This window comes from Hippopotamus amphibius, chromosome 7, assembly GCF_030028045.1.
Source record: "Hippopotamus amphibius kiboko isolate mHipAmp2 chromosome 7, mHipAmp2.hap2, whole genome shotgun sequence".
NCBI classification, from domain to species: domain Eukaryota; kingdom Metazoa; phylum Chordata; class Mammalia; order Artiodactyla; family Hippopotamidae; genus Hippopotamus; species Hippopotamus amphibius.
Window position 1 is genome coordinate 6,037,651 of NC_080192.1, and position 20,397 is coordinate 6,058,047.

Below are 20,397 nucleotides of genomic sequence, written 5' to 3' on the forward strand. Positions count from 1 at the left end.
CCTGTTGGACTTCAAGCCTAACTGGTAGACCCCAGAGCTGCCAGGCTCTATGAATAGAGGCAAAGAATGGAGGTGAGGGAGGGGACTGCTCTACCCTACGGGTCAGAGCACACCTGGGACATCACGTACAGAGCCCAGCCCCCGTGTGGAGAAGCAGCCTAGACGGAGTTGGGTCGGCACCGCTGCCCCGTGGGAGGGAGCACAGGCGGTTTATCCCAGTGGATGCTGGGGCTGGAGGGCCGCTTGAGCCCTGTTTTAGGTCCTGGGGAGGGGGGGTGAGAGGAGAAGAGGCAGAGGGGAAGGAGCGTGTTCTGTGGCCCAGGAGATGAGGAAGATGAGACACTGAGGAGTCCGTGGCAAGGTCAGACCCTGGGCTGCCCTTGACTGCTGCGCTGGCCAGCATGGCCCCATGGGAGGTCAGAGACAAGGCGCTGTCGTGAGAGAAGCCTGGGGGCCGGAATGCCCCACGGGGGTCCGCTGTGAGCAGAAACTGCTGTGGTCACAGTCCGGGCTCTGATGAGAGCAGGGCGCGTGTGCTGCAGTCACCTTGTGGCTGAGATGGCCTGGCAGGTGTCTTCCGGCCCTGAGATCCCAATTAGCTCCTGTGTGGCTGGAGCTTGTTTTGGGGGCGGGTCGGACCGGACTGAGAGAGGGGGCTCCCGTCCCCCTCCAGAAGCGCACGGGCGCAGGCAGCCCCTGGCAGCCCCGAGAGGCTCGGTGAGCACATGCCCATCCTTGCCACTCTCGGGGGCGACCACACGGCAGCAACAGGCGGGTCCTGCAGGCCCAGGGTGAAACCCCTTCCGTGTCTCAGAGCGGGTGAGTGACCTGCCTCCGCACGGCAGGCTGCTGGCCCCCACTTCCCCTCCCCAGATGCAGATGGAGAATTCCGGTTTCATAGGCCTTTATAGGCTGTTTGACCCAGGGTTACTTCAGAACTGTTTTGTGCCCAGACTGCAGAGGTCACAGGTCCCCTAGATGTCTGCAGGTCGTTTACTTAGCAGCCTCACCTCTTCACACCGAGAGCCAAGAATACCAGCATGTAAGCAAAAATCCGAGGACACAAAAGGTATGAGCTGAAACCCGGGCGCTGTACCCGCTTTGGGGCCTCTCAGCTCCTCTCTGGGAACCCCTGCTCTTTGCTTCCCCGAGGGCTAGCACCTGGGGCCTGGCCGCTGGCCAGGGCTCTCGTAGGCTCCCCCGGAGCACAGGGCTCTGCAGCACAGCGGCCTGGGCCCTTTCAGGGCCGGGTGGCTCTGCCTCACCCTCGGAGTCTCAGTTGCACCCAGCACTTGCTATTTACAGCTGCCCCCAGTCACGGAGCACAGGCTAAGAACAGGTAGAGCTATGTTTACTTTACAGAGGCCTCAAATATGTAACCGATTTTAGATTCCCATTAAAATCAGTTAAAATGTTCGCGTTTGAGGGTTGGAGTGATAAATTTCAATTACCGGGCCGACTGGCTTGTGTGAAGCATCTGAGTCCCCAGCCAAGCTGACCACAGGCCCGGTGGGACCCGCTTACAGCAAGATTGATGGGGCACTGGGAGTCAGACCGTCAACTCCAGGTCTTCCATCGGCTCCTTCCCCACAGGTATGCTTGGCGTGGACACCGTAATAGTTTCCTGCTGCTGCTGCTAACAGGTTAGCACAGTTTTAGTGCCTTCAGATAACACAAATGCGTTATCTCCTGTAGCTCAGAAATTTGACTTGGGGCTCAGTGGGCTAAAGCCAAGGTGTCAGCAAGAGCTGCGTTCTTTCTGGAAGCTCGAGGGATGAATCCACTTCCTTACCTTTCCTACTTCTGCAGGCCACCCGCACTCCTTCACTGGTGGCTGCTTCCTCCATCTTCAAAGCCCACAGCCCTGCATCTCCGACCCCGCTGCTGTCACCACACCTCTTTCTCTAACCTCCCTCTTCCACCTCTAAGGATCCTTGTGACCATGCTGGGCCCGCCCAGATAATCCAGGGTAATCTCCCATCTCGAGCTCCTTAATTTAACCACATCTGCAAAGCCAATTTTGCCACGTAGGGTCACAGGGGATATAGACAAGGACATTTTAGGGGGCTGTTATTCTGCTGGCCACAGATGGTTCAAACTTGGACGGGGAGGAACCTTCCAGGTCATCTGGCTGCTGTGAGCTCCACTGGAGTGGAGCCCACATCTGCCCTTTCCACTGGCTATATGCCCAGGACCACCATCTCCCAGCACAGGGCTGGACGTGTGGGGGCGCTGGAAGGTGCCCGAAGCCCTGCCCCCACCCCCGCCCCTCCGGGTGGGCTTCCAGCTGCCTTGCAGTCTCCCCAGTGCCCACTGCTTCCCCAGGCGGTCAGAGCACTCCAGCTCACTCCCTCTGCTTTCCGGTCAGCCCCCCAGGGAGTCTTCCCACAGCCCTGAGAGGTGGCTGTCCCCACTTTACAGAGGAAGAAGTGAGGCCCTGAAAAGGGAAGAGACACAGCCCAGGCCACGCCGTCGGTGAGCAGTCGTCTGGGCCAAGGGTCGAGGCCTGTGGGCCCACTCCCAAGTCCAGGGCCCTGTGTCAGGAGCAGAGCAGGCCTGAGGCTCAGGATATAGCTCAGATCTGTAGGTCGGCAGCCGCTGCAGGTGGCGTCTTCCCTCCTGAGAGCAGATTCACAGTCTGCCCATTAGGAGGTTCCCCCTGAGCCCAGGAAAAAGGAGGTGCCTGTGCTCGAGGCCCCGTGACCACAGCAAGGGCTTCCTCTGGGTCTCGCACTGTCCCCAGTCTCACTTGCCTCCCAGGGACCTTGAGAGTTGGCGCTACAGTAATTCCCATCTTACTGGTGAGGAAACTGAGGCACAGAAAGGTAGCGAGGAACTCCTCTCCCTGCACTCCCACAGCTGGCACGTGCCCGTCGCCCTGCCCCTCGGCACCTCTGGGCAGGGAGCCCATGTGCCCCTTCCACTGAATGGGCGTGATGCCATCAGGCATTCCCTGGCTGGGCTCAAAGGATGGAGATGTGAGAGGAAGGATGGGATGGGCCATGACGTGCCTGGGGCCTGGCGCACACGGGACAGCGCTCAGTAAGGGGGGCTGTTGAGAGGGCTCTAAGGTGGGGGCCGGCGGGGTGGAGGCTTGGAAGGCCAGGGAGGCCCGGCAGGGTGCAGCCGTGGTGGCGGAGTGGCCAACGTTCGGGGGCACAGCCTCATACAGCCACACGGCCACCCCGCCAGGTCACTTCTCTCGACACTCTCACTCTTCTCCCTAGCTCCAGGCTCCTCTGTCCACTCGGGGGTCGTCCACCTGCCACCTCTCTTCTGCAGCCACCATCTCCAGGGTCCCTGGCTTTCTCCTAGTTTCACCAACCTGTGTCCCAGGCCACCTCCTCCCACCCCTAATTCCAGACCCACACATTCAGCCACCACCCAGAAGCCACCCTTCACCTGTCCCTCAGGCCCTGCACACTCAGCCTGTCCCAGGCTTCCTGCATCTGTGGGTCCTGTCACCTGCCACCCTATACCCAGGTGCCACCTGGCACAGTCCTACCTGGCAAAGGCTGGTCCAGACCTAATTGGACCTTCCCTGCCACCCCCGTCCTGACAGCTCAGCCCTTTTCCACCAGCACCGTGTTTTGTCACAAGTCTGGGACCCCCTGACTAGGGACAGAGGTCAAGTTTGTGCCCGTTCTGATGGCCTTTCAGGGCACAGCGCAGGGCCTTGCCCAGAGGAGGAGCACAGAGGAAGCTAGTTGGCTTGGAGCCGAACGAAGGCTTCCTGGAGGAGGTGCCCGGGGATAAGCAGGGCCTCACTGCTCACTCTTCATGCAGGCAGGTGTCTGGTGAGGAAAGAAAGGGCGGGACCCAGAGCCCAGATGAGCCTGACAGTGGGAAGGGGCTCGGACAGATCTGAGGTGAGGGACTGATGGCACAGGGCAGCTCCCCAGGGCAGGCTCGGCAGGAGGGCCAGCTGAGGGAGATGGCAGGTGGACCTGAGGCCAGGCAGGCGCTCTCCCTTCCAGCCACGGCCTCCCTGCTAACAGGGCTGAGCCCCAGGCACGGAGCAGGTGTTCAGGAAGAACCAGGTAGTCACTGAACTCATCCCAAGTGCGGCTGGTCTCTGGTCAGCGGGGGTCCCCGGCTGAGGCTCTGAGCTCCTGCCCTCCAGTTTAGTCACACACACATCCACAGTCTCTCTCTCTCACACACACACACACACACACGCATGCACGCATGCGCACGCGCGCACGCACACATACACACACCACAGGCTGGCAGAAGAAGGTGGGACATGGTGACTTACCTATGGCGAGGGTTCGAATGTGAGGAGGAGGCGGGGTGCCAGGCAGAGCTTATCACAGAGAAGAACAGGACGCGGGGCTGGCGGACCCCAGGTGGGGGACTGAGGCTTGGAGAGGATGGGACTCACCCACAGCCCCGCTGTGAGCTGGGCAGAACAAGGGGTCCTGGCACCTAGGCCCTGGCCCTTTGGGGACCAAGCCTGGCTAGAGGGAGCAGTCCAGCCCCTGTCCTGAGAAGGCCCAGAGCCCTCAGACGTAAGTCCCTTCGCGTCTTTTGGAGCCTGAGGCTTTACAGCTTTCCCTCTGTCTCTGGGCCTCCGATGGAATTTGAATCTGATTCTAGCTGGTCTCTAGACTCATCTCACAAAGTATGAAGGCCGTGGACGACTGCTCCTCCACGGGCAGCGGACACAGGGCATACTTCTGATGCCACCGTCCCAGCCCCCAGAATCGAGAGTGGGGCAGGGGCAGGGTCCCCGGAGTGGTGGGTGTGGGCATGTCCTCCCTGAGACCCTGCGGGCAGGTTCTGTGAGGCAGAGCTGCAGGGAGGGGGGTCCCTGCTGCTGCGTGGGCCGTGGGCTCGGAAGGCACCTACCAGGAAGTGCGGGCTGGGGCACACCTGACCGCCACGCACTCCTTCCAGGACGGAACCCTCATCTAAGAGACCGTGTCCCCCAGCCCCCTCCCTGTCCCCAGTCCCCTCCCTGTCCACCAGTCTCCTCTCTGTCCCCAGCCCCCTCTCTGTCCCCAACGCCTCCTCTGTCCCCAGTCCCCTCTCTGTCCACTAGTCCCCTCTCTGTCCCCAGCCCCCGTCTGTCCCCAGCCTCCTCTCTATCCTGCTTTAACACTTGCCTTGAGGATTTGGTCCAGGTGGGTCCCCAGTCCCTTCAGGGATGTGACCTCAGTGTCCCTGGCTGCCCAATCGCCCCTCCGCCTGCCCACTTCTGATATTTTTGCCGGTCTGCGTGGCCTCCTTGCCCAGCCACACTCAGGAGGGGCCTGGAGCGGTTACACGGATTGTCCACTGGAGCCACGAATGGAAGGCACCCCAAAGAGCCCAAGACACCTTTTTTTTTCTCAGTACAATCTTCAGAGGAGCCCCAGAGTATAGAAACAGACGACGGGGACCAAGCGCCACCTGATTGGCCCGGCCCCTCAAGCGCCCCCTTGCCTCCCTCTGGGCGTCCCTCCAGCGAGCTCCCGCCAAGGGCAGGCCAGGTCGTGGCTGCAGGCCAGGTGCCAGCAGCTGACAGGTGACCGAGTAGCCAGAGCTCAGGGCTTTCCGTGGCGAGATTTCCTGGTCTGTCCCAAGGCAGCTGGGGTGGTTTCGGGGTCGCTCAGTCAGGCCGTATCTTTGTTTTAAGAACTGTGTGTTTGTCCTCAGAGCAGGGACACGTAAGGGGAGTTGTGCTAACAGTGACTCCTCTTTCCTGTTTGTTCTTCTGGCCCAGGCTCTGGAGCCAGAGCTGGGCTCTGTGCCCCCATCACCACACTCACGTCTCTGAGCCTTGGCTTTCTCTTTTGCAAAAAGAGGGTTGCCGTCTCTACTCTAAAGCAGCCTGGGGAGGCTTGACGTGCAGCACCTGACCGTGTGTGTGGCACACGCCGGGGCTTGCTCACACTCCGTTCTTCCCCTCCCCCCTTCCCGTGGCCGTGAGCACATTGCCAGCAAGGAATACAGCCGCGATGGCGTGTCCCAGGCAGTGAGGCGGAAAGCCCAGGGCGTGCCCAGCCTTGGTCAGGTCGTAGGTGGGCTGAGACCAGAGGGGTGAACAAGCACCTTTCAGAGGCCAGCTGGGTGCCCACCATCTGGAAGCCCGCCCAGTTCACAGACTGGAACTGTGGAAAGAAAGGGCAGACGCGGGCTCCAAGTGCCAGCTTCGCTCTGCCCTGCCCCCACCCTGGCCCCAAGAAGCACAGAGCAGGAGGGCTGGGGGGACGCGCCAGTGCTGAAGGCCCCACCCCGAAGCATGGACGTTTGTGCGCAGGTGCTGGGCCCTGCCTCCCTCAGCCCCAGGCTGCCATCGCGCCCGTCCTTGCCCCGTCCGTCCCACATCCCTGGGACAGCCATCGGGAGCCTGGAACAAGGCGTCCCCTCTGTTGAGCAGCCCCGGGGCAAAGTCTTTGTGTGCTGGGCATGTTTAGTGTTCCCAGGACCTGCAGGGCTGCCGTTCAGCGTCTCAGATGAGGAAACTGAGGCTCGGAGAGGCGAGTGGCTGGCCCAGCTCTGCCGCTGCAGCGCAGCACACTCCCTGCAGGGCCTGCGCGTAGGTGCTCGGAGAGCGTGCGTTGCTGTTGGTGGGTGTTCTGGGGCGAACTGCCCCAGTCACACGCAGCTGGAGGGGCGGCACACGCCGAGGAAGGGTCACCAGCCAGGGCACCTTTCTCAGGCTGCCCCTGCTCGCCAAGCCCCCTGAACCTTCTGTAGAGCGGGAGTGTGGTCCTGAGGACGGCCTCAAGCCAGGGGCTGCCCGCACACCCCCTCTGTCTGCCCTCAGCGCCCCTGCCCCTAAAGTCAGAGTAAAGGCAGGAGTCGGAGGCCGGGGAGAAGGCTTGCGGCCGGGCCCTGCCCTGCCACCTGCTTTAGTTAAAACCTCAGGGTCCTCCTGGGCCACGCGCGGTGCCTCAGACCATACGAAGAAACCTCCCCAGGGTCTGCTCGCCTCGCTCCTGGTCGGCCTCTCCCCTGCCCTCAGCCTGCCGCCCTCTTGCCACAGACTGCAGGCACCATCCTCGGGTCCAGGAGGCTCTGCTCGCCGAGCACGCGTGTGAAACCCCCACCCAGCGGGCAGGCCCGTGAGAAGGCGTTGCCCCTGAAATCACAGACCCACCCGGCGCCTCCAGGAGACAGTTCTGCTGACAAAAACCTACCCCACAGCAGAGCGCCCAGCGTGGGGCTGAGCTGGCAGGCAGGCGGAGCCCTCAGGGAGCCCGTTACCTCCCCACGGCCAGGCTGTAGTCAGCAAAGGACTCGAGGGGACCTCACAGTCGCCCGGCTGCCGGCTCAGAGGCCAGGCCAGCCCCTCGAGGACTGTGAGGTGAAGGGGTCCAGTGGCCTCAGACGTGACAGAGGGCAGGGCTGGGTGCCAGCTGGGACCTCGCGAGACCTCCTTCCCTACCCGCCCTCGCGCTCAGGCTTGGGAGCCCCTCCTCTGTCGGGCTGCGGTCCTGGCCTCCACGACCACCTGCCTCCAGCTGCCCTGACCTCCCCTCTCCACGACCCCCAGACTCACTGTCACCATCGCATCAGCCGCCAGCATGTGCCCCAGGGCCCAGCTGCACCCGGAGGCCCCGGCACCCTGGGGCGGCGGTGCAGCGCCATGCCCGGGGATGCAGCTCCACCACGGCTTAGAGCCCTCCACGGAGGGCGCTCGGGAGTGGACGTCTGCCCACCCAAGGCAGAGCAGGGCCTTCCGGGCAGAGGTGGAGAGGCAGGGACCCAGAGGCAGGGTGGATAGGGGTAGCGCGGGCACGCGGCCGGCGGGGCGAGGCCCTGCTCCCACACCCGGCCGGCTGGCGGAGGAAGCCCTTCTCCTGGCTCAGCCAGACTCCCCTCCCTCTCCAAAGGGACCGACCCCACGAGGAAGATGGGCCTCACTGCGGGGCTCGGTGAGGGACGCAGGCCTGCTCACGGTGCTCGTGACGGGCTCAGGGTGACCTGGCATCAGGGCCAGCCCGTAGAGACCAGGCAGCGAGGGACCAGGGCCGCGCTGAGGAGCGTGGCCTTTATCCCAAAGCGATGGGAGCCCTGGACGGCTCAGGAATCAACTGAGGGGAGAGGGTCAGAGGTCAGGGAGTCCTCAGCTGGGCCGGGAGAGCCGGTAGCCGACCCCTCCTCACACCGGATCCCGGTGGCAGAAAAGCAGGTGGGGCAGCCCCAGCTGAGGCCTGACGGATCCCGGCAGGCGCTTTGGGCTGCTCCCACCGCCAGGGTGAGGCCTTCAAGGGGCCGGGCAGACCCTGGGCCAAGCAGGGTCTCCGTAGCTTGTTGGGTCCACACCTGGCCCACCCGCTCAGAGCCCCTGGGGGCGAGGCCGGACACCTGCACGGTCAGCAAGCCTCGATGAGTCCCAGGTGTGCTGCAGGTGGAAGACCCTTTGCCCGAAGCCCCGCAGCTTGTTGGGAACTGGTGTTGCTCTCGGGCCCCTTGGCGCCCCTGAGGTCAGCGTGTCGTGCTGTTTGCTGACCATCTCCGAGGCCCAAGACCCCTCCCGCCCTCTCGCCCTTCAGTCCAGCCCACCTCCGCCTCCACCTCGCCTTCCAGTGCCCGTGACTCTGGCTGTGGCTGGTAGACTCACGGTCCCCTGTGCTGTGGGGTTCAGCTCAGACACTGTCCCCCGCCCGGCCCGGCAGGGGACAGGGGCTCGGTCACCCTGCTTCCTCTCATTCTTCCCGGGGCCTCCACAGTCCCGTTTTCCCACCTGCTGATTCAGCAGAAGTTGGGCCCCTCGCTGTGCCGGCTCAGCGCTGGGTGCTGGTCCCTGGGGTCACCTGGAGAGCGAGGAGTCACTGGGGAGACCACCACCCAGATGGACGCTGAGGGCCCCGGGAGAGCTCAAGAGGGGCCTCCCGAGCAGTGGGAAAGGCGGGAGTCTGGGTGGAGGCAGCTACCCTGCTCGGGCAGATGGGCTGAGGGGTGGGAGGTGCGTGAGGCTCCTGCGAGAGAGGTGGGGGCGGGGCCCTCCTCTGCCTCCCCTGATGAACCCCTGACCCGAGGCCTGCGTCCGGGTGAGGCTGCTCTGCAGCTCCTCTCTCACGGCCACCCAGCACCGGAGGGGTCCGTCCCAAACTGTTGGTTGGACAGAGGCGGGAAGCGTCTGCTGCCCCGCTGGGCCGAGGCCTCCAGAGACCAGGGACTGGGTCTGAGGCTCGTCTGCCCAGCGCAGAGCAGGGGCTCGGGTGGTCAGCAGCCGACTTTGGTACTGAGACTCCGCAGGCAGAGGTTCTCAGAGCAGCGCCAGGAGTGAGCGTGGGGTCCCAGCTATGACCGCTCACCAAGCACCGCCACGTCCGCACCTCGTCTGGGCCTTGCAAGGACCCGGTGGCAGATGTGACATCTCCACATCGCGTATCCAGAAACTCAGGCTCTGAGATGTGGAGGGCCAGCATCCAGTGTGATGTGTTCTGCCCCCGTGGCTCCTGGGTCAGCCACTGCACTGTGACTGAGACGGTCCTTCAGTCTGGACCTTGCCCCAGACCTAGGGTGGTGCAAGCAGGCAGTGCCAACTCGAGGGATGCCTTGCCGTCCGAGCCCCATGCCTCTGGTTGAGCCCTGGCCAGGCTGCACGGCAGGTCCGGCTGAGTGGCTACCCAGCGTCTGCTCCACCTCTGTGCCCCAGGGAAAGCCTACAGGCTGGCCTTTTAACACATCTGGGGTTTTCCCACCTGCTGGAAAGGGGCTCACTCCCAAGCCCCTCCCCGCTTTAGTCCCCCACCCCAAGCCCAGCCTCCCCGTCGCCAGCCTGGCCTTGTGGGGTGAGAGCTCTCCCCAGTCGCTGGGTGAGGAGACCCGTGGGCACGCCTCGCTGCCTCCTCAGGCCGCTGGTCCTGCTGGCCCCTGCAGGCCGCCCCCAGGATCCCCTCAGAGGCCTGGCTCACTCAACAGCCCGGTGTCCCGCCGTCTTGGGTTCAAATACTGGCTCCTCCCAACAGCTGCGGGACCCGTGCCCTCGCCCCGGGGCCCACTCTTAGAAGGGCCCACAGTTGGCCGAGCGCTCAGCTGTCTGTCTTGAAATTCTGAACAGTTTTTGAACAAGGGCCCTTCATTTTTCTTTCACACTGGGTCCCGCAAATCGTGTAGCTCATCCTGCCTAGAAAAGTTACTTAACTTCTCTGAGCCTCAGTTTCTCCACCTGCCAAAGGGCGCTGCCCCCAGGGCCACTGTGAGGCCAGTGGAGGTTGGGGGGCGAGAAGGTGCGTTGTCAGCTGCACAGGGCTGTGCTCTGGGAGGTGTCCTTCCCCTTGTTTCTCCAGGTAGAGAGGAGAGCCCTTTAGAAAGACCCAGCAGCTGCCTTGGAGAGGCAGGTACAGGGAGAGACCGGAGGGCTCACAGGGTCCAAAAGGAAAGTCTTCGATCCCTGGGACGGCACTCCGGGGTCTGGCTTTGCCCCCTTCACCTAGACTCCAGCCTCCCTTGGCAGCATGCGCTTCTGGGTGAGGTGTGGCCTCACGGGGCAGGCCTGCAGAACCACATTTGCCCTCAGACCCCAGCTCCTCTGGGCCCTGGGAGCGGGTCGGAGCCGGGTGAGACCTGGAAGAGTCTGCTGTTGCTGCTGCAGGGCCCGCTCACATTTGCTGTTTGCCCTTGGGTGATCCTGTGGTCAAGAGAGAGGACAGGGCTCTTTGGTTCCTGAGTCTCAGGCAGCAGTGGCCTAGTAGCAGGCCTGGGTGGCCCCTGGTCTTGGGGAACAGAGAGTGAAGCTGTTCTTTGAGGCACTTGGAGACGGGGGGGCCAGGGGGTGTGACCCAGGCTGACCGCCATCCCAGGCCAGGAGCCCCCTCAGCAGCACCCAGTAGCCTCTGCTTGGGAACACCCTGGGACGAAGCTGTCAGCGCCTCCCAGGCCAGCCTGCTTTGTATGGTAGACGTCAGTCTCTGACCCCCACCTTAGCTCAAAGGACCCGTTAGACTTTGCTGTGACCTTTTCCATATGCGTTGCACTTTGCAGTGTGCACGTACTAACCTCAGAACAATACGGCCAAGGCGGGCACAGCCCCCTGTGCTGTAGAGGGGGCACCGGGGCCAAGTGCAGGAGCCTGCCCACGGCGGCTGTGAGGACAGGCTGACGGCCAGTGCCTTGTTCTGCTCAGCCCCTCCCCGCCCCACACAGGGCCTGGCAGAGAAGGTCCCGGGGGGAAGGTTGGCTCTTAGAGTCACCACGTAAGCCCGAAGGTACTGGCTGCCCAGAGCGCAGCAGTGGTCTGGAGGAGAGGGACCACTGGGGAGATCTGTGCAGCTCGCGTCAGAGGACGCTGGGGGCCTGGCCAGAACAGCAACAGTAAAAACTGCGCAGGAATCTGATGTCAAAGAAGTGATGAGACCAGGCCCTGGGCCCCAGGCAGGGTGGGGAGGGCGCCTCCTAGGATGCGTCCTTGGGGCAGATGGGGTCGCGTTTGTGGAGAGGGGAGCACCGGGAAAGGAGCCGCCTGGGAGGGGGCCGGAGAGCTGAGTGCACACTTGGCTGTGTGCCCAGGGCCGGGCTGGCTGGGATGGAGATCTGAGGCTGGCGGCGGGCTGCAGTGGACCCAGCAGGTCCTCCCACCCTGCCACTTACCTGCCACACAGCTCTGCTCCGATCCCTGGTACTCGGCACCCGTTCCGCACCTGGGAGCTGGAGAGTGCAGGAGCCACCCACAGAGCTGCTGGGAGCACGGGGAAGCTGAGGCTTAGCACGCTGAACTGGGCCTAGCGCAGCGAAGCCTGTGAGATGGGGTGGTTGCCACCCAGGGGAGCCCAAAGGGCCCTTCGGGGATCCAGAGCCTCTGTAGCAAACCTCGTCCAGGGTGACACAGGAGACTGAAAGTGTGCTCGGCACTGGGGAGAGACCTGCACTGAGGGCGCAGAGAGTGGGCGACTGTCCAGGCTTCACCCCAGCCCCCACGCAGCCTCCGTCTGCCCAGTGGGCGGGTGGGGCCCGCAGGTTTCCAAGGCTCCCGCCGCTCCAAAGGCCCAAGATCCCCAGTCCCATCAGGGCCTCCAGAGACGGGTAGGGCCTGCAAGCCCCCTGGAGCCTGGTCGGCCAGGTCTACTTCTCAGGGACACAGCCCCCAGTGCCCATGGCACATCCCGTCTCCGCCACCATGGAGGGGCCCAGGGGTCCTCCCACTGTCGCGGAGTAATGCCGCCCGAGCTCTCGGCGCCTGCCGCTGCCCAGCCCTGCTCCCGGCTGTTCCCCTGCCTCTCCAAGGCCTGAGCCTCAACTACCTGTACCTGGAAAACAGGCAGGTTCTCGGCCCCCCTCTCCAGAGCGGGGCTCTGCCACAGGAAAGGCTGGAGAGGCGCTTGGGGTACCTTGGCTCTGGGTTTGAGGGTGGGAGGCAGGGTTTCCCTCTCTGGCTGTAACCTCAGGCCAGGAAACTAACATTTGTGGAGCAGCTACTCTGGGCGGGGCCCCGGGCCAGGCACTGCTGAATGTGGGGTTTCTTTGATCCTCACCTCGGCCCTGGGAGGGTGGGCTTGCTGTCCTCACCTGCCAGGTGTGGGTGCTGAGGTCAAGCCCCCAGGGCTGGCCTCCCCAGGTCACTCAGTGAGTGACAGAGCCAGAGTCACACGCTGGCCTCTCCCCCTCCACTGCCCCTGTAGACGGTCCAGTGGGGAGACCAGAGGGCCTGAGCAGGTGTGTGCAAGTCCGAGCTCGACGGGCGATAACGTCAAGGGCAGCCTGCATGAGCACGTGGCGGGCAGGGCCTCCTTTCTGCATCTGGGCCTTGGGAGTCTCCTGGTAGAGGGAGTCTTTGAGCTGGCCTTGAACCATGAGCAAGCAGGAGGCCTCCAGGGCCCGAGGCAGCACACTCCACAGAAGCTGTCCACAGCCAGCTAGAGGGCTAGGACGTGTGGAGACGCATGGACAGCCTGGGAGGAGTCAGAGGCAAGGAGACAGGCCTTTCCGTAGCAGTTACAGCTTGTTCTACCATGGTGAAGACCTTAGCCTCGAGAAGAAGGGCCAGCGGCCGTCTGCAGCAGGCGGCCCGAGTTCAGGATGTTCGGGACAACCCCCAGGGGCCACCCCGCGGAATCACGCACACACAGAGCGAAAGCCGGGTTTCCTCCTCTCCCCGCTCCACCCGGCCCCCACGAGTTGAAGTTCAAAGGAAAGGCATTAGCAGCAGGGACTCCTGGCAACTGGGCGGGGTGTGTCCATTTAGTCATCACTCCTACATACATCCCCAAACCCCTCCCTGAGAGAATGGAAGGCAGCTTGCAGGAATGCGGACACCACAGAGGGACAGACAGAATAAACCCGTTGGGGGAAACTTCAGGGAAGAGGCCCCCTGGGGCCAGGAGCCCAGGGGAAGCCACGGTAGGTAGGCATGCAGGGGATTTCAGGCTATAGGAGGTGGAGGCCCTTGGCTCTTCCCTTCCTAGGGGTGAGGGAAGTTCCCACAAAATCAAAGCACGCCAGTTGCTCAGGAAGAAACCCGGGTTGAAAGGCTCAGAGGCCCGGGAACTAGGCCCCTCCGTGTGCCCCGGTGACCCAGTTGGGCCAGCCCCTTCTCCAGGCCTGAGGAGGCTCACTCACCACACGACGGGCTCAGTGACCTCAGCTCTGCCCCAGCCACTCCAGCCCCTTTGAACTTGCAAAAGAAAAACAGCACTAGACTAGCTTCAAGTGGACAAAAAACAGACGCCTTTGGCTTATCGTTCCGTGAGAACAGATGTTGGGCTAAGAGCCTCATCAAGGTGATGGATGGTGTGCGCGCTCTGGGAACCTCCCCTCGCAACTCCACGGCCAGGGCCACAAGCCATTCCACGCTGAGACAAGTTTGGGAGCCCCAGTAACTGCCAGTCTGCGTTTGGAGTCCAAGTCCAGGCAAGGCAAGGGTTTAGGAATCCGTCCCTGGGCAGTTAAATAGCAGCCCGGCCGATCTCAGCACTGGCCCCGGGGGTGGTCCTGACCCTGTTGGCACAGCTCCCTGCGGTTTGCAAACAGTTTTCCCACCCATCATCATCACAGGGGAATGGTGTCATTCTCCCATTTTACAGATGGGGAGCCTGAGGCTCAGAGAGGCCCCACAGCTAGAGTGTATCAGAGCCAGAAGTTGAACTTAGGTCTCCTATCTCAGGAGAGGAGACAGAAGTGGGGAAAGGCCGTGGCTTCTGTCCGAGGAGACTGAGCGCCTCTGTCTCTTTCCCCCCCTCAGAGACGTGCGCAGTAAATAATGGAGGCTGCGACCGGACATGCAAGGACACGGCCACCGGCGTGCGCTGCAGCTGCCCGGTTGGATTCACGCTGCAGCCGGATGGGAAGACGTGCAAAGGTCAGCACGCGCAGCCTGCCTCACCAGGCAGGGCAGGAGCGGGGTGGCACGCTTGGGCTGGGTGTGCGACCACGTGTGCTGCAGGGGTGAGGGTGGTCAGCTGTCAGCGGCGTTTCTGCTGGAGAAGCTGAGAAGAGGGAGAGTCAGTACCGGCGCTCCCCAGCAGGGCTCGAGGGAACCCCGGTTCCGCTGTGCATCGATAGGTTTAAGCGGGGCTCTGATATCAAAGAATGTGGCTGCACCCTGGGTTGAACAAATGGGGTGCCTTCACTTCAGGCTTCTAGGCCGGCAGAGGTTCCCTGTGGCCTCCCAGGGGCGGGGCGGGCCAGTTCCTGCGCTCACTCACCTTGGCCAGGGTGCATCTTGTGGAGCTGGGGCAGCAGGGCGCAGGGCTTGAACTAGGACAGGATGGTCTTCTTGTCGGCGTTAGAAAACTGGGGACGCTGTGTAGCCTTGTCACTGGAGGAGGGAAGGTGTTGGGGGATCTCAACCGAAGGGCTAAGGATGCAAAATTAGAAATAGGGACTGGGAAGATCAGGAATGGGCTGGTCTGCCGGCTGCTGGAAGCCAGATAAGTGTGAGCTTTCTCTGCCCACCGTTCCCCGACTCACCCCGAGGTTCCTGGGGGCCTGTGGGTGCTCAGCCATGTTGGGGACCCCTCAGGAAACAGGAAGCAAGGAGGCTGGGAAGCCAGAGCTGGCTGAGCCCTAGGACTGAAAGGCCGGCCCTGCAGCACGGAGGCACCAGCCCAGACAAAGACCTGGGGTGTTACGGGACCCCCAGAGTGCAGGCCTTGGGCGGGGAGTCAGCCCTGGCGAAGGAGTGAGGTGCAGCCCCTCAGCAGTCCCCAGACCAGCCCTCAAATCCCTGCCAAGACCAGCTGCCCTCCTCCCAGCACCCTGCCAGGAAGTGGGCAGGCCAGGAGGCCGGAGGGAAAGGGGAGAGGCACTTGAACTTCCAGAGCCCAGTGGGTGAAGATATTGACAGCAGAGGCTTAGGGTGATTTAAAATAGTCTGCGGTGGGCTTTTTGAAGCCTGTAAAAATAGACAGCGTATGACTTCTCCTGCCCAGCCACTTTGCTGGGAAGAACCTAGTGATTATTGACAGAAATAACAGTTCTTCCACCTATTTATTTGAAAATAAAGCTCTTCTGTAGCCCCCGCTCTGCCCACTTAGAGCGAGATGTGTCCCTGGTGGGCAGGGGGGAGGCGGAGGCAATCTGAGGCCTTGCCGTGTGGGCTTAATGCCAGGAGGTCTGGCCAAGGTCCACCGCAGACCCGGCCGTCCTCACAGCCCTGTGATGTCACAGCACACCCAGCCAGTTGCCCTTGGAGCCAGGACAGAAGGAGGTAGAGTCGGGCCACTCCACACCCTGTCCGAGGCACAGCACTGACCCAGGACCAGAGGGGCAGGGCGGGGCTTACTTCCTGGCATGTGGCCAGGAGCTCCCTGCTGAGAACCGACCTGTCTGGGCTGGAAAGGGGCCTCGGCAGTCACACAGCCCAGGAGGAGCACCTAGGGGGGCTCTGACGGCTGCCCCTGTCCATCCATTGGTGGCCCGCGTTATGTCCGTCCTCACCGCACCTTAAGTCTGGGATAGGGGAGGTGCTGAGGGGAGCTGTGCACACCTGTCCACGCAGCCCCAGGCCCACCCGTCTGAGCCTCCGGCCAGGTTTCCCATGGCTCCTCTTGAAACCATTGGGCCCCTTCGGCAGAGCTACCCCTTTACCTCTCACCAAACTGCCTTAGTCCTGCTGCCCAGGAGTCAGGAAGCTCTCTTGTTCACTTATGCACCAGATGGGTTTTCTGGGCTCCTCCCATGTGCAGGTGCAGGGGAGACCAGTGAATGAAACAGACATCCCTTGTGCATGGCGATCTTCTATTGAGTAAAGAAGGCAGATTTTAATTTTTTAAAATCGCCGGGATAAGCGTGTATAACAGACCGCTTGGTGCCGGGTGAAGTACAGGACGGCAGGGGAGCAAGGCCGGGCCTGGCCTGGGCGGGGGTGGGGAGGGCAGGGAGGCTGGGGGAAGAGGCTCTAACCCTGGCAACACGACTGCTGTGCAGAGCCTTGGGGTTCCAGGCCCCAAGGCAGCCAGCGTACCTGGATCTGGGGAAGGTTCGGGGGAGGCTGGGCCAGGGGAGGGGTCGGCCCTTCGTCCTGCGAGCCTCGGCCAGGCCCCAGATGCTGTTGGGCCGGGGCAGCACAGGCCCAGCTTTTGTTCTGAGACCGTCCCCGCCACTGTGGGGACAGGGGTTCCTGGGCAGGGTCTGGAAGAGCAGCGTATCACCCAGGCGTGAGGTGACAGTGGCTTGGGCCAGGGGGGAGTGGAGGTGAGGGCAGTCTGGATATTATCATATATTAGAATTTAAGGGTCGTGGGACGGATCTAGAACCATGAATGTCATAACACCTTCAAGTCAGGGAACCCTGGAAACCTCGAAATCCCAGGGTTTGGTGTCTTAGAGCCTTGGGCTTACAGCCTGAGTTTCCCGGGGCCTGGCTGGAGAGGTGCAGGGCAGAGTGCGGCGCTCAGCAGGGCGAGCCAGCTGGGAATCCCTGACAAACCAAGGCCCTGGCCCTGGGCTTCAGGCCCCTCGGTCAGCGTGCACGCCCTGGTCTTGGCAGGGGCCCAGAGGAGGACATCAAAGGTTCAGTGTTTTCCGGAAGCCGAAAGGTCATTGTTGAGCAAGACCGATGGCTGGAGGTCTCGGAAACCCAGAGCTGAAAACTCTGGACAGACAGGATCACGTGGGCGGGTGGAGGCAGGCATGGGAAAGTGAGGGTGCTTTGCCTGAAACATCAGGCCGTGGGGGGCGCTGCAGGATCTGCCCCAGACCCTCGCTTTGTCTGAAGAGTGTGGACCGCGCAGGGGTCCAGCCTCCAGGCTCCCTGTTAGGCGCCGCCCCACTTGAAGCTGGGAAGCGGGCACCTTGCGAACTGGCCCGGCGGAGAGGAGGGAGGTCTGGGGCCTCAGCTCCCTGAGCTGGAGCCTGGATTTCCTCAGGGACACCGGCCCCTCCCCCCAGCACCTTCCAGAACAGTCTGGGAGAACGCCCCGCCCCCCGCCTGTTTGTCCTCTCCCCTCACCCCCCCTCTGCCCGGCGGCCCAGCACGAGGCCGACCCTCCCCACTGGGCTGCTCCGAGGGACACCAGCCCGCTGCCCCGGGCCCACCCTCTGCTCCCACCCAGACCCTCACCCACGCGGCGCCAGGGTTGCCAGGCTGTGCCCCCTCAGTGGGCTGGGCCAAGGGGGACAGGAACCGTCGTCCTGCTGGTGTCCCCGTAGCTCACGCCTCACCTTCCCCCACACACGGACGTTCCCGCATCGGATGTTCCGGTAGGTGGCCCAGGACCACACCCTTCTCTGGGCCCCCCAGTTCAGTCATTCACGCGTTCGGTCATCCGTTCGTTCCGTGCCCTCTCCTGGGCGGTCCTTCTGCACAGGCCTCGTGCGGGGCCCTGGGGCTCCTGGTGGGAGTCAGATCCCTGGTCTCTCATCCCCCTGAGCAGCTAACTCTGGAGGGAACTTCAGGGGAGGCTTCCCAGGGGGCGGTTGCCCCGGGGGCAGGGTGCGGCGGGGGCTGCCTGCCGTGGCAGGAGCCGAGTGTGCAGAGAGGAGGGCGGCGCAGCCAGGCCAGCTGCGGAGGGGAGGCTTCGAGCCTCTGCCACCAGGTCGGGGAGCTCTGGCCTCTGGCAGGGCCGGGTAGGAGCACAGTGGAGAGGGAGAGGGAGAGGGAGAGGGAGGGGAGCCTTGGAGGGGCGGGAGGTAGAGAGGGGGCAGAGGCTCATCAGGATGGAGGCCAAGGGGCTGTGCGAGCCCACCGCCCCCTCACTATATCCGGGGCTAGAGCCTGGGAGGGGGCTCCCCCACGCTGACCCCGCTACACCAGCCTGGGCCTCAAGCAAACAGCCTCCCGCCGCCTGTCTGGTTGCTATGACAGCCCCTTAGCTGACAGGCCCAGATGGGGAAGGGGATGGGATTGGGGGTTCCAGGAGGCCTGAGGTGTTCCTGAGGAGGCAAGCCCTGCCTGCACATTCAGGCTTAGTGAATGATGCTGGATGGGTGCCTGCTAGCAGCTCAGTTTGCAGATGGGGAACCTGAGGTTCAGAGAGGTGCCTTTCCCCGCCCAGGGTCACAATGCTGAGAGGGACCTCCTTTCTCCTGCCAGCGTCAGGAACCTCCCTCGTCTTCCTGGAATCCCCAGGGGAGGGGGCGACGGAGAGCCTGAGCCTCTGTCCCGGACAGGCCCCCGCTGCACTTGATGTCTGCTTCCTCTGGAGGCCGCAGGGCCAGCGTGCTGCAGTGGAGGGGCCCGTCTTCGGAGATAGCTGGGGCTGGGCTCAAGTTTCCCTCCTGTGTGGAGCTGTGACGGCCCCTGTGAAGCAGGAGATGTGGCCCCCAGTTGTTTTGACCGTCCCGTGAGACCTTGTCAGAAAGTGCTTGGTCTGGGTGCCAGCACGAGGTTGTGCCCGGACGGTGCCGTGACCTCCAGAGGGTCCTACTGCTTCCTCTGGGGCGCAGGCTCACCCTCAGGCAGCTCTGTTCCCGAAACACAGGCTTTGGAGCACGTGCAGAGTTCCTGGTGCTCGGCTGACTCTGTTTCTAGCAATCATTTCAGCATGTACACACAGAGCAGCTACTGTGTGCAGGGAGGTGAAGGCCCCAGGCAGTGAGCATCGCACACAGCCCAGCTGCCTCCCTTGGGGGGGCCACTTCAGGTTCCCCTCCCTCCCCATCTTCCTGTGCCAGAACTGCCAGAATACGCAAACAGAATGGGTCTTTGGGGCGAAAGTACCTCCGGAGGCTGGCCAAGGGCAAGGAGGTGGCAGGCACGCCAGCTGGGTGTCCCGGGTTCTCCAGAGCCCAGGCCCACCCGGCTCTCCCCAGGAAAGCGGCTCTGAGTCTGCTCGCTCCCCTCACAAAGACTCCAGGAATTGTCCCCCCGGGGGTCTCAGCCTTGCTCTCTTTAACCCCCTGCCATTGTCCTGTGTTGGGGAGCATTCTGTGGGGACGCTACCTTAGGACTTTTCAGCAGGTGTCAAGTCCAGCCTGTTTGGTCCAAGGAAGAGGGTTGGGAGCTGCGCGGTGAGAGGCTGGGCCTGAGACCGGAGTCGTTGGAATAGGACCAGGCCTCCTCCGTGGGGCTCGATGAGACGGGGACAGATAGCCCTTGCCCGTGGGCTGGTGCCAGTTACACAGGACAGGGGGGTCCGGGCCTCGCGCTCAGGCCAGGCTTAGCGGGTGCTGGAGTCTGAGTCCGCAGCTCTGCTGAGATGTGGCCAGTGGCCAACACAGAACAGTCCTTTTCCTGCCGGGGAGGGGGCAGGGGAGGGAGTTCCTCCACTGCTTCCTTTCAAGCCCTCCAATCAGGGTGGGAATACCTTCCTGGAAGTCATCTCCTACTTCTGTTTCCAATCGCTGGGTCAAGTCTGGGGGAAGAGAAGTGGGGGGGGGGGGGGGTGACCAGCATGGGGGGCCCAGGGGGTCAGGGCCCAAGAGGAACTTAGGAGGAAGAAGAGGTACCTCAGGGACAGGTTTCTGACGACTCAGTCTGCCAGACGGACCGGGAGCCCGGGGAGCAAGCCCAGAGGAGCAGGGCGGGGAGGGTGGGAGGGAGCTCGCAGGGCCGGGAGGAGTTTGTAGGGGAGGAAGCTTCCATCGCTAGCAGTGTGCAGACTGAGGCCAACTGGCAGGGATGCTCGGGAGGGATCACGCCGGGAGACCTTCAGGGCGCCGCCACAACTCGTGAAATGTTGAGTGAAGAAACAGCTCAAACCCGCTGACAGGCATGGGGAAGGGGGAGCAGGAGGAACCAGGCTGAGAAGGGAGCCCAGGAAACACCCGCTTCCAGCCACCAGCCGCAGTCCCAGCCGCAGTCCCTGGAGCCAGTTACCTCCCCAGCCTCGGTCTCCCCGTCAGTAAAGCAATATGCCTACTTTTTTTTTTTTTTTTTTTGGCACACGGGCTTAGTTGCTCCGTGGCATGTGGGATCTTCCTGGAGCAGGGATCGAACCCATGTCCTCTGCATTGGCAGGCGGATTTTTAACCACTGCGCCACCTAGGAAGCCCAATATGCCTACTTTTTTTTTTTTTTTTTTTGGCACACGGGCTTAGTTGCTCCGTGGCATGTGGGATCTTCCTGGAGCAGGGATCGAAC

The 20,397-nt window shown here is 62.9% G+C and overlaps 1 protein-coding gene across 2 annotated transcripts in view; it reads left to right on the forward strand.

The window, feature by feature from the left end:
* SCUBE1 (signal peptide, CUB domain and EGF like domain containing 1) overlaps positions 1–20,397 on the forward strand; it is a 129,885-nt gene that overhangs the window by 78,650 nt on the left and 30,838 nt on the right. For both annotated transcript variants that reach the window (XM_057743135.1, XM_057743136.1), the window contains one exon: positions 14,117–14,233. In XM_057743135.1, the coding sequence (XP_057599118.1) occupies positions 14,117–14,233 (117 nt within the window). The remainder of the gene's footprint in view (positions 1–14,116; positions 14,234–20,397) is intronic.